The 14,168-nt window shown below is 30.6% G+C and overlaps 1 protein-coding gene across 1 annotated transcript; it reads left to right on the top strand.

The window, feature by feature from the left end:
* Nucleotides 1-6,024: 6,024 nt before the first annotated feature.
* Nucleotides 6,025-9,432, top strand: LOC115704022 (stachyose synthase). The gene is made up of 4 exons (XM_030631248.2): nt 6,025-7,712; nt 7,806-7,983; nt 8,180-8,547; nt 8,650-9,432. Exons 1-4 carry the CDS (start codon nt 6,228-6,230, stop codon nt 9,211-9,213), a joined length of 2,595 nt encoding a protein of 864 aa, XP_030487108.2. The 5' UTR covers nt 6,025-6,227; the 3' UTR covers nt 9,214-9,432.
* Nucleotides 9,433-14,168: the final 4,736 nt, after the last annotated feature.

Genomic DNA, 14,168 nt, shown 5'->3' with positions numbered 1-14,168 from the left:
TTTAATTATATACGTAATGTTCAAATTAATTACAAAAACAGATGTAATAATTTAAATAGTGCACACAATACATACCTAATGACCTTATCTACCGAAAAGTTGAAAATAATTATCTTTCAGTTTTTAGTTTATTTTTTTTTTTATTTTTTTATTGAAACTCCTATCATGACCACTTTTCTCCTGCTATGAATTTTTTTAGTTTTCATTTTTTTTTTTGAGGAAAAGTTTTCATTTTTTTTTAATTATTATTTTTATCTTTTTCTCTCTATTCTCTATTATTTCAAAAAAATTTCCTAATCACAGCGTTGATCATTTCAGTTTGAAAATATTATTACTGTGACTTATTTTTTAAAATCATCATTTTAATATGTTAGAAGTATATATTTTTTGGTTGTTACAAAAAAAAAGTAATCATAATCAAAAGTAATCTTTTAATTTCTTTTATAATTTATTAATGAAAAAGTAATTAATTGATATCATAAAATTATAATTAATGAAATTAATTGATAAAGAAGTAACTAATTTATAATTAATAAACTAATTGATATCATGAAGTTAAAAATTATATAATTAACTATATTATAAATTTTTTAGGTAACTTGCAGCTTAAGATATTTTTTAGATTATTTTTTTCTTAATAACATTTAAATTACTTTCAAAAATTTATTTAAGAATCAACAGTAGCATTATCTTCACCGATGAAGCTAGATTGCTGTAATAAAAATGCTACATTTTAGTTTCTTTCATATTTTATTAGAGATAAAACAACTAAATTTTAAATTAAATAAAATTTACGTATTCACTGAATTTTGGTTACTTTTTCGATTTGTTATTTTTAAAATTATAGCTCCAATATAATGTTAAAGTATGTAATTTTATTGTTTAAGATATATTTTCGTTACTTTTTATTTATTTTAAGTAACGCTATGTTGTCTTGTTGGTTATAATACTTTTAGGTTACATTTATTTGTTAATAAACTTATAAAATATTTTTTACTATCTTGTAAAATTGATTGGTATATGAAATTTTGTTTGATTTTTTCTGATAAATCAAATCAAATATAGTATTTATCCAATTGCTAATAAATTTTATTTGAGTTGAAAGTTCATTATTTTTATAGTAAAGAAATTAAAAAATTATGAAGCAAACAATTAGTAACTTTTAAAAATATTAAATAACAATTTTTTTTAATAACTAATGAAATTGATTGGTAAATTTTGTTTTGTTTAAAGTTAAATTAAATGAAACTAAAATGTTACTTTTAATTTCAATTATCTTTTTCAATAAATAAAAATATGCTTCTTATATATTAAAATAATTACATTAAATAGTAGGACTAGGTGATAATGGTGTAACTTTTGTGATCAAAGGATTATCAGTGATAGTTAAAAATGATTTTTAAACTAAATCTAAAATAATGGGAAATTACTCCATATACTATTTTTAATTTTTTTTTCTTCAAATTTACAGTTTTGGTTGCTCCGGTAGTTGCTATGTGAGTTGTTATACGGATTTTATTTACGATTTAGGTTGCTCCATTAATTTTTATAGGGTTTCTGTGTAAAATTTCGTAAAAATGTAAAAAAAATATATTTTAAATTATAAAAATAAAAAATTTTAAAAATAAATAAAAGAAAAAAAAAAGAAAGAGAGAGAATATTTTTTTTTTTTGAGTAAAAAAGAGAGAATATTTGATGGTTCCATAGTTATAAAAAGGAATAAAATTGTGATTATTATTATATAGATATAATTTAATATAAGGGAGGAGATAGATGTAAGAAAGAGAAAAAAATAGCGTGTAAATACATGAAGAAAGAAGAAAAAAAAAACAAAATAAAAGGATAAGTTAAAAGTGTAAAAGTAAAACAATAGCAGCGTGCGTATATACTTGTCCAAATAAAATAAAAAAAAACAAGAGTATATTTCACAAATTAAATAATTAGCGTTAGTTATGACATTTATTTTAAATTTTGGTCTTTCAACGTAAATTTCTCTATATAATATTCATTTGGTATCGTAGAAAAGAGAGAAACAAATGACAAATAGTTTAACATTAAGATGCTAATTTTTTTTAAAATTATTTATCTTTCATCCTTTTATTAACTCTGTTATTATTCTTAAGTTTAAGTTGAACCCAACTGAATTATTTGGTTACTATATAACTTTTTAATGTTTGTATTCTTTACATGTTTAAATATGCACATACAATTATATAAAATGTGTATAATGAATAAATGATTTTGGGCACATTAAAAAATATAAACAATTAATTTTTTTTATTGTCTACGAGTAATTTATGAATACACACCATATATTAGGATTTTCTTTCTAACAAAATATTAAGGGTTGAATTAATACATGTCATAATTTTTGAGTGGTGAGTTTTGATAATGATATGTTATTTATACGGTTATTTTAGGCTTTTAGCACTAATTACAGTTGTTGAAGCATGAATTTTTGTGAGGTTTCATATATAGAACTTTTTGTAAATTTTTGATTGTCAAAAAAAAAAAAAAACTTTTTGTAAATTTTCTCAAATAACATATCTAGATTTTAAGATTAGGAGGAAACCAAAATTATTCAAAACCGATAATCGTAATAATAATAATTTATATAATTTTATTTTATTTTCTTTTTGTTACATTTATATTAAAATAATTAGCAATTTTGCTCCCTAAATTTTCGACAATACTGATTTTTTTCCCTAAAATATACGGCTTGTTAAGAATTTCTCATGAACTTTTACATTTACATAAATTTAGTCCTTCTGTTAGGTTCCGTCATTATTCTGTTTAAATGTTGAAGTATTTTTTTAATTAGCAATTTTACCTCCAAAACTTTGACAACTATCAAATCGTACATCCTCATAATAAAAATAAGAAAGATTCAACAATTTTTCTTAATTTAAAAAATTAATTTAGATCTTAAAAAATATCATTTTTAATGATTAAGAAAATTAAAAAAGAAACTAAAATTTAAAAACTAATTAAGCAATTTAAAAAAATTATTTATTTATTATAAAAAAAATCATTTAGACATAAAAAAATATATTAAAATTTTAATTTTTATAAAAATTAAAGTTTACAGAAATAAGCTTGAGTCTAGGGCTGTTCATCCGATCCAATCCACACTTTTTTGGTCAAACAACATCCAATCCGCACTAAGTGCGAATTTTACTTTTTGGATCTAATCCAATCTGCACAATAGTTCAAATCCAATCCAATCCAATCCGCAAAAGTGCGGATTGGATCAGTTACTTTGGATTGGTTACTTTTTAATATTAAATTATTTAATATTTATGAAAAAAAATATTTTTTTTTCACATAACTAGCAACAAAATAAAACAAACTATAGTTATTTTATGTCTACAACAACACATTAAATAAATAAAATAACAAATAATAAATTCAAAGGAAGAAAAAAAATTGTATATATATAAAAAATATTTAATTTGATTTTAAATTGTATGTAGAAAAAAAATATATAAGAATAGAATATAAATTTTATTATATGTATTAGACTTTTAAATTACTATTTTCTTTACATTAAAATGTTATTTGTATATATAATTTTTTAATTTTGTTATAAATATGTGTAGATTGGATTGAATCGGTTAGTTTTACATGTCAATCAACATCCAATCCGCACAAGTGCGGATTTTGAATTTTCCAATCTAATCCAATCCCCACAAGTACGGATATTCGCACTTTGCGGATTGAATTGGATTGGATCAGCTATTTTATGAACACCCCTACTTGAGTCTATTTTTTCCCTCTCAAAATCTAAATTTGTTTAAGTAAACATAACTTTTTTTAGTTTAATTTCTAGATTTTTGATAAAATAATTTTGTATTTTTATTGAATTTTCAATTATTTTTTAAGATATGAGTTTATCAATATAAATAAGTTTAATTTTTTTTTAAAAAAAACTTAATTTGTTTAATTATTTATTGGATTTTCAATAATTTTAGTTTGATTTTATAAAATACGTATTTATAAATAAAATAAAGTTTGAAAATATTTTTTAAGAATAATTATTTTTTTTTAAGTAAACTCAACACTTTTTAAATAATTTAATATTTTTATTAGATTTTTTAAAAATTTTTATTGATTTTCTCAGAATTAATAGAATATTATAACTTTAAAATTATTTTTTTAATAAAAAAAGAGAAAATTTTGAATTGATCAATGTTTATAAAGTAAAAATACTAACTTTTAAATTGAACTTAATAAAAAGAACATAATTATACAATTATTATATTTTAAAAGAAATTTTTGTATTTTAAAGAGCAAAATTAAATAGTGTCAAAAATTCAAAAGAAAAAAAATACTAATTATTCAATTTTATTTCATTTATTTTAACAGTCCAAATTTGGTCACTGTTTCCTAGTCATAATATACTCGTCCAAATGGTCAAAACGCATTATAATTTATATATGATGATGGCATTTGCAAGGGGAAATTTGAAATTCTATGCTTAAAATACCATTTAATTTTTCTCCTAAATGCATAGTTATTAAAATTGGTCTTATATGACAACTTTCCTAATTTTCCTAAACTACCCCTCACATTTCAAACAATCATCCTCTCTCTTCCTCTTGCTCAGCCGAACCCTCCCCACGAAACCCATCTCTCACAGCCAAAAAATTTTCAACCGAGGCTCAACCCATCCCTCACCCAGCTCCGTCGACGCTCAACCCCGAAGCCTCAACCCACCCAGCCCCCTCTCTCTCTCTTTGTCTCTCTCAAAAAAAAAAAAAAAAAAAACTTCCGTGGTCCGATAGTCGGACCATGGGGGTCCGATGGGGTCCGACCATCGGACCCCATGGTCTGACCATCGGACCCAACCCCTCTCTCTTCGTCTCAAACCGAAAAAAAAAAAAAAAAAAGAAAAGAAGAACTTCATTTATCGTTGATTGGCACGATAAGAGCATATGCCAAAGATATTGAATCTAATATCATTAGCTTCAGAATCCCACTCAAAAGACCCAGACCAATTTTCTACTACAGTTGGAGTACAATCATTAACAGTGCTCGTGGACCCAGACCACTTCAGTTTTTTTTTTTTTTTTTTTTTTTTTTTTTTCGAGTTTGAGACAAAGAGAGAGGGGTTGGGTCCGATGGTCGGACCATGGGGTCCGATGGTCGGACCCCATCGGACCCCATGGTCCGAGCCATCGACCACTTCGGTTTTTTTTTTTTTTTTTTTTTTTTCGGTTTGAGACAAAGAGAGAGGGGTTGGGTCCGATGGTCGGACCATGGGGTCCGATGGTCGGACCCCATCGTACCCCATGGTCCGACCATCGGACCACTTTGGAGGTTTTTTTTTTTTTTTTTTTTTCTTTCAGTTTCAGAGAGACAGAGAGAGAGAGGGGGCTGGGTGGGTTGAGGCTTCGGGTCCGAGAGAGACGAAGAGAGACGGAGCTGGGTGGCTGTGAGAGGGATGGGTTGAGCCTCGGTTGAAAATTTTTTGGCTGTGAGAGATGGGTTTCGTGGGGGAGGGTTCGGCTGAGCAAGAGGAAGAGAGAGGATGATTGTTTGAAATGTGAGGGGTAGTTTAGTAAAATTAGAAAAGTTGTCATATAGGACCAATTTTAATAACTATGCATATAGGGAAAAAATTAAATGGTATTTTAAGCATAGAATTTCAAATTTCCCTTTGCAAGTGACAGGCAGCCATGCATGCAATGCATACATACATCATCAAACACGTGCCTTAGTTTCACTTTCAAGTATACATACACAACACACTCATGTATTCTGAAACTTTTGTCTTAAATAGTTTTAAACATTAATTACTCTACTAATTAATTCTCTTTCTCTTTTTATCTTTTGAAGTCTTTTTTGGTACGTTACAAATTTACAATGACTTCAACTAGTGTCTTTTCATGGAACAACTAGTAGTCGGTTTTGTTTGTTTGTTTTGATCTAATGATGTTCTTCAATCCAACTTTTTATCTGGATAACTTCTTTGATTCTCTCTCATCATTTATTGTTTATTTATTCCATCTTTTTCAGTCTATAAATATGTACATTCCCTTCCCAATTTATTTTCGCATTCAACCAAACATAGTCCTATTCTTTCTCTTTTCAGTCATACAAACAAAACACTTAATCCATTTTGAGCTTAAAATTTAATATTTGACTTCCATTTTGAACTGTGTTTTCTTGTAATCATTCATTAAGCCCTTTAGTATACCTCTTAATCAACTCTGTTCTACTCTGTCATGGCACCTCCTAATGACCCTTCTAATCCAATCCACCATGTGTCTGAATCAAAGACTCTGGAAAACTACTTTGATTTAACTCATGAAAAGTTTAGTGTTAAAGGTGTCCCTTTACTCTCTCAAGTTCCTAAAAATGTAACCTTCGAACCATTTTGTAGTTCCATCTCTTCTCAATCCTCAGATGCTTCAATTCCTTTGCTTCAACGTGTAAGGACACTTTCTCATAGAGGTGGTTTCCTTGGCTTCACTCATGAGGAACCGTCTGATAGGTTGGCCAACTGTTTGGGAAAATTCAATGGCAGAGATTTCTTAAGTATCTTCAGGTTCAAAACATGGTGGTCAACCATGTGGGTGGGGAGTTCTGGTTCTGACTTGCAAATGGAGACACAATGGGTGCTGTTAGATGTTCCTGAGATTAAGTCTTATGTGATAATCATTCCCATCATTGAGGGAAGTTTCAGGTCTGCTCTTTATCCTGGTTCTGATGGACAACTCATGATCTGTGCAGAGAGCGGTTCTTCACAAGCTAAAGTGTCTAGTTTTAAAGCCATAGCTTATGTTCATGTCTCTGATAACCCTTATAGCTTGATGAAAGAGGCTTATAGTGCTATAAGAGTTCATCTCAACACTTTCAGGCTCTTGGAAGAGAAGAAAGTCCCTAAAATAGTTGACAAATTTGGCTGGTGCACTTGGGATGCCTTTTATTTGACTGTTGAGCCAGTTGGCATCTTTTATGGCTTGAATGAGTTTTCTCAAGGTGGTGTTTCACCAAGGTTTCTCATCATTGATGATGGTTGGCAAAGCATTAACAAAGATGGGGAGGACCCAAATGAAGATGCCAAGAATCTAGTCCTTGGTGGGACTCAAATGACTGCAAGGCTTTACAGTTTTCATGAGTGTAAGAAGTTCAGAAACTACAAAGGAGGAACTTTGTCAGGCTTGGAGACTCCAAAATTTGATCCTAAGAAGCCTAAACTACTTATCTCCAAGGCTATTGAGATAGAACATGCTGAGAAGGAGCTTGATAAGGCTAATCTTCAAGCAAAAGCAGCTGATATTTCTGAGTTTAAAGCTAAGATTCAGAAACTAAAACAAGAGTTGGATGAGCTTTTTGGAGAAGAAGAAAGTGAAGAAGCCCATGGAGGAAGGTGTTCATCAGGCAACAATGGAAACTATGGAATGAAGGCTTTCACTAGAGATTTGAGGACCAGGTTTAAAGGCCTAGATGATATTTATGTGTGGCATGCTCTTTGTGGTGCTTGGGGTGGTGTCAGGCCTGGCTCATTAACTCATCTTGATTCAAAGCTAGTTTCATCCAAACTCTCTCCTGGCCTTGATGGGACTATGAATGATCTTGCTGTGGTGAAAATCGTAGAGGGTGGGATTGGACTTGTTAATCCTAACCAGGCTGATGATTTCTATGATTCTATGCACTCTTACCTCGCTGGAGTTGGTATCACAGGAGTCAAAGTTGATGTAATTCACGTAAGTAAAATATATGTACTCATCTCCTTTTTATTATTTTATTATCTGCGTACCTACACTTATATATTCATTTATATATTCATGAATTTGCAGACTCTTGAATATCTTTCTGAAGACTATGGAGGCAGAGTAGAGCTTGCAAAGTCTTATTACAAGGGACTGACCAATTCTCTTCAGAAGAATTTCAATGGGACTGGACTTGTATCTAGCATGCAACAATGCAATGACTTTTTCTTCCTTGGGACAAAGCAAATTTCTATGGGAAGAGTAGGTAATAAAATTGTTTATTATTGTATTTTTTTGTTTAGATAATTGGTGTTGTGCTTGTCATAAACATCTAATAGGAAAAAGTCCTCAAACTCAAGACGAGCTCGTTTTTGACTCAGATATACTTGCATGTAATTATGCCTTAACATATAAATATTTTATCTATTCTTATTCTATTTTGTATATTTTATCTTTTGTAGGAGATGATTTTTGGTTTCAGGATCCAAATGGAGACCCAATGGGAGTTTATTGGTTACAAGGAGTACACATGATTCACTGTGCCTATAACAGCATGTGGATGGGCCAGATCATTCAGCCTGATTGGGACATGTTTCAATCTGACCATTTATGTGCCAAATTTCATGCTGGATCAAGAGCCATATGTGGTGGACCTGTTTATGTTAGTGACTCAGTTGGGGGTCACAATTTTCAGCTATTAAACAAGCTTGTTTACCCTGATGGTACTATTCCTAAGTGCCACCATTTTGCTCTCCCAACCAGAGACTGTCTTTTCAAAAACCCTTTATTTGACAATAAGACCATTCTCAAGATATGGAACTTCAACAAGGTAATTAATCATCACTTTTTATTTATTATTATTATTATTACTATAAATGGTGTTTAAATTGTCAAAATCACTAAAAATTAATGTTATTTCTTGATTGATTAGTATGGTGGTGTGGTTGGAGCTTTTAATTGCCAAGGAGCTGGTTGGGACCCAAAGGAACAAAGAATTAGAGGATATTCTGAGTGTTACAAGCCAATGTCTGGTTCAATCCATGTGAGTGAGATTGAATGGGATCAAAAATTAGAGGCTTCCCAGATGGGAGAAGCTGAGGAATATGTGGTCTATCTCAATGAGGCTGCTGAAATTAGTTTAATGACTCCAAAATCTGATGCTATTCAGTTCACTATTCAACCATCTACGTTTGAGATTTTCAGCTTTGTGCCAGTTCAAAAATTGGGTGGCAGTATCAAGTTTGCCCCAGTTGGACTCACAAACATGTTCAATAGTGGAGGGACTATCCAAGAGTTGGACTACAAATACTCTAGTGCCCATATCAAAGTGAAAGGTGGAGGAAATTTCTTGGCTTTCTCAAGTGAGGCCCCAAAGAAGTGTGTGTTGAATGGTGCTGAAGTAGGTTTTGAGTGGTCTACTAATGGGAAACTGGCTTTGAGCATTGCTTGGATTGAAGAGGCTGGTGGGGTTGCTGATGTTGTTTTCACCTTCTAAACTTCTCAAAAATAATACAGGATTCCCAATAAAAAATATATTAATTTATCTTTATAAGAAAATTAAAATAATAATAATAAAATGCTTCAATTTTATTTCTATTTTATACATAAGATGATGTATAGGCTCCTCAAATATGAGGGTCTATCCTATTGAAAATATTTATGTATACCAGTGGCAATTATAAATGTAATATTTATAATCATATATTTTGAACTACTTTGATTATTATTTCTAATTATGTAAATGGCAGATAATAACATGAATTATTAGTTAGTAGTTAGTAAGAGTAAGTTTATCATTTCTCTTACTTGATCATTAATAATCATATTCATACAATATGGTCATAAATTAACAAAAGGCAAAACACGCAAGGTTTATAAAATATAATTAAGTGACTGAAGATGACTTAGTGACTTACCAGTTACCACAAACTACACATCATACAAATATACATTTTATTGGCGAAGTCTAGAAACTTCAAACTCAATCTAGATTTTACAAGCATTCATTGTTACGTTAATTAACACAAACTATTATATATTATTATAATATAACTTCTTAAAATTAGTATACAATTTTACAACTTACATTTCCACACTCAACAAATTTATAGAGCTAGATTTGAAAAATCAAACAATCAATTACAAATAGCAAAAGATTGAGAAAACTCTCGTAAACAACAATAACTATACAAGGTTTTTTTTGATAATTAAACTACACAAGGAATTGGGAAAAGCTTTTGAACTAGGTCTTTCGTTTTCTTTGTTCTAGTTGACTTGCCAGCTTCTCATCCTTCGTGGTGTCTAATATGATCCTTTTAAGCTCTAAATTTTTTGATTTCTTTATAGTTAGAAGATGTTGTTACTTAGTAATATTAGTGTTTTTAGTCATTTTTGGAATAATTTGGGGTTTAAAAGAAAATTAATTTTTATGAGTAAAAAGTGACGGATTTGATGTTTTTTTATGCTAGGGAATATTGGTAGATGGATTGACGCGCCAAAACAATATTTTTCTAGAGTTTCAGAAGTCCATGAAGTGCAAAAACCTGTGGGTTGCCACTGCAGCGAGGGTGGAAGCGAGCAGAGAAAAAAAATAAAACATAAAGGTGTGTTGGGCCCCGCTCTTCCACCTTGTCGGGTCGCTACCTCACCTTGACTCCCACATTAGTATGATATTGTCCGCTTTATGCCTAAGCCCTCACGGTTTTATTTTTGGGCACCTTCCCAAAAGGCCTCATACTAATGGAGTAGTGTACATCCTTATATACCCATAATTCTTCCCATTCCTAGCCAATCTGGGACTTTGGTTGCATTCCCAACAATCCTCCCCTCAAACATAGGACCACATACTCGTGGCTTCCCCTCCAGCAAAACTACCATATGCCGCCACTATCACCAAGGGAACTCGCCGCCTGATCATCACCTTTGTCAGGAAGACTTTCGACACAGGTCCTAACATCGATCTCTCCATCTTGTACCGCCGTAATCATCAACGGGACACGCCACCTGACTACCTCAATATCAGATAGACTTTCGATACAAGGCACCATATAGATCTTCAATCGCGAGGTCATCACATTGAGGGTATCTTCCAGACATCGCAAATGCATCCCACTATCCCAGCACTTGAACCTTTGGCTCTGATACCACTTGTTGGGAAAAACAATAAACTTCAAGCGCAACGAAATAACAAAGAAATGAAGCAAAATAATTTACTCAGTTTGGTAAAACTACCAAACCCACAAAGAGAGATATATTTCACTTATCACTTCAAAATTACATATACTCTCTATCTCAATCTCTCTACCCAAATCCCAATATACCCTTTGCTTCTTACTCACTCTCACCACATAACAAACTCACAACTTCTCTTTTTCACAACTCACTAATTTTCTCTCTCCACACACACCCCTCACACAAAACACATATTTATAGAGTTACAAAACTTGAGCATCAAGACAACTTGGAGGCCAAGACATTCCAAAGCTTCCTTAAAAAGTCTTTTCAAAACTTGGCCACCAAGACTTTCCTTTTCCCATAATTAATAATTACCCAAAAAGAAATTGCAACTTTATAAATATTATTAAATAAATAAAGAAATAAATAATTTGAGTCAAACTCTAACAAGGTGTCAAGCCCCGTCGCCGCGGTGAGGGATGAATTTCTGCACTGCAATTTTTTTTATTATTTTTTTTTTCAAAAAAAGATGATTTATCTTTTCTTTTAGTGAGATATTTTCTAGTACTGTAAATAAGATCTCTTAAGCTACAAATTTCATTATTCTAGAGCTACAAAATAGAGAGAGAAACTTGGAGAGAGAGCAAGGAAGAGAAGGAGGTCGCAGCTTCGAAGTATTCTTCATTCTAGTTCTTTTCTTCTCCTTAAACTCTTACTAAATATTATAATTTTCTTTATAATGCCTAATTCAGAGTAGTTTTCTTTTAGTTAAGGGTTATTTCAAAACCCGAGACATGAATTCTTAATTTCATTATTGAATGTCGATTTCTAATTTTTATTATATCAAATGGTTTCTATCTTCTATGTTCAATGTTATGATTATTATTTTAATCTTGTTTAGACGGCTGCTAAATTAAGTTTTACTTTAATCTACCGTCATCTTAGAATTACTATTCACCTAATAGTCTAGGATTCTAATTGTTTATGACAAATTGCAATTTTAATTGTGATGAAAAATAAAACTCAGGTTAAATGAATTATCTACTTAATTAATTTGTTGCCTAGATTAGTCTATCTCTATAAATCTCAAAGCTTTATCTAAGTTAAATAAATTGCCTGCTTCTTGGATTTACTGCTTAGGTAAAAGAGTTAATTATTGAGCGCTTCGCCTTAATTATATAATCATAATGCTAGATTTGAAAAATCAAACAATCAATTACAAATAGCAAAAGATGTTCAACATAATGATTTAGGCTAATTAGGATTTTTGCATATATCCTTATATTTTTGTGTATGTGTTTCCTATTGATGTCGCCCAATTAGTTACACTGCGGTCGCGGTAATAAACGGGCTATTGTCGTATCCACAGGGAGGCAAATTACCACTAAAGATTAGTATAAATAGAAAAAGATAGAAATTGGAATGAAGTAAAAATAATAAAATGATGAGTGAAAGGGTGTGATCAGATAAAGAACTTGGTAAGGTAGAAATATAGCTATGCAAATCCTATTCTAATACTGATATTAATTCAAAATACAGTTGAAATTCTACACCATTAATTACAACTGGAAGATGTATATAATAAAAGCACAAATTAATTAATCTTGCATAAATTGAATCTCACCTCTAACTTGACAGCATATCATATTATATATCATAAATCGACAAAATACCACTATTGACAGAATGCAGTAAACGACATGCAATATAATAAATATACCAAAATATTAATAGCCTAACTTACATAAGAAAAGCATGACTGAACTTATATAAAAGATACTACTAACTTTGGAAGAAAAATTAGAAGATGAAGAACAATTTAATAAATGAGATATGGAGATGAAGCACAAAAGAATCAATATCAATAATAGAAATAAGAATTACAAAAGCTAAACTCTACTCTCACCAATATTACTATTCTAATACACTCATTTTTATCACTAAAATAAGTATAGATAAAATAGTAATAAGAGAGAAGAATAAAATAACAAAGTAATTTTCTACTCTCTCTAAAATCTAATGCCTTTTTCACTACATTTGTTTCTCTATTTATAGAGAAAAATTGAACACAAAGCTGGTATTTTTCGTGTAGAGAGAGTGGTGTTTGTGGCCTAATTAAAAAGTTGAGATAAAATGGGATCATGGAGCCACTTAAATTAGGTTATACTAAGAGAGTGGGAACTTGTTGCACAGGTGGCACACCCACATTTGTGATGCTCTTCTTTCTTGTTGGCAAAGGTTGTAGCTGAAGGGAATGAAATACACGTGTTGCTTGGAGTAGCACCGTTAGATATGTGTATGACGAAGTGGTCTCACTTCAGCTTTAATGGGAGATTGGCTTTGTGGGACGTGCACGTACGTGGGAAATAGCAAGTAAATTGCTATTGTGACATGGGCCTTTAGTTTTTAGGAAAGCCAAATGTGAGATACCTGCTTGTAGAAAAGTCACGCCCAAATACATATTTAATTAATATATACATATGAAGTTTATGAAAATCATTTGGGCATTAGACTCTATTTTCACATTAATTTACTCAAATTTAAAAATACCAAATTTAAGTAAATTAAATATTTCAACTAAAATAATTTTACAATTAAAATTATGAAATATTTAATTTATATTAATTATATATGTATTGATAAAGACTTAAAATGTACAAATTTAAGTCTTACTCACCTATATCATTATATTTTTGTGCATATAGCTTGATTTGGTTTTCATTAAAAAAATTCATACCAGATGTGCCCAATATTATTCTAAGTCCTATCCTTTGACATGGTGTGAGTTTGTCCTTGTTTCTTAATCTATTGGTTGTTTTGTAATTCGGTGATTGTTCCCATTCGTGATGGCTTCCGGAAGTTCAAGTCATCCACCAATTGATATGGAGGAGGAGGTAACTCTTGACATCAAAGAGTTCAGTGGTTTGTCATTGGAGGTAGAAGAAGAGGAAGAGCAATACGACATTCGGTAATGTCTAGTTGATCGGTTCTTGAATGCTGGGATTATCGATGTACAAGCTATGCAACATATGATGGCTTTTCTTTGGAAGCCAGGCAAGGGATTATATGTGAAGGAATTGGAATAAAACAGATTTTTGTTTCAGTTTTATCATGAATTAAATATCAAGAGAGTCATTAATGGAAGTCTATGGACATTTGAACGTAAACAACTCATATTTGAAAGACTTAAGGCAGGGGATAATCTGAGAACTATCACTCTCAATCGACTAGATTTGTGGGTTCAAGTCTATGATTTTCAACATGGATTTCGAACGG

Source organism: Cannabis sativa, unplaced genomic scaffold, assembly GCF_029168945.1.
Source record: "Cannabis sativa cultivar Pink pepper isolate KNU-18-1 unplaced genomic scaffold, ASM2916894v1 Contig3, whole genome shotgun sequence".
NCBI classification, from domain to species: Eukaryota; Viridiplantae; Streptophyta; class Magnoliopsida; order Rosales; family Cannabaceae; genus Cannabis; species Cannabis sativa.
Note: the sequence above shows the minus strand (reverse complement) of the source record. Positions and strands in the feature narration are given on the sequence as shown.

Excerpts from the sequence above, each read along its gene's own strand:
- LOC115704022 (XM_030631248.2), top strand. The coding sequence starts at position 6,228 with ATGGCACCTCCTAATGACCCTTCTAATCCAATCCACCATGTGTCTGAA. Across the intron at positions 7,713-7,805 it reads TCAAAGTTGATGTAATTCAC|ACTCTTGAATATCTTTCTGA; the intron begins GTAAGTAAAATA and ends ATGAATTTGCAG. Across the intron at positions 8,548-8,649 it reads AGATATGGAACTTCAACAAG|TATGGTGGTGTGGTTGGAGC; the intron begins GTAATTAATCAT and ends TTGATTGATTAG.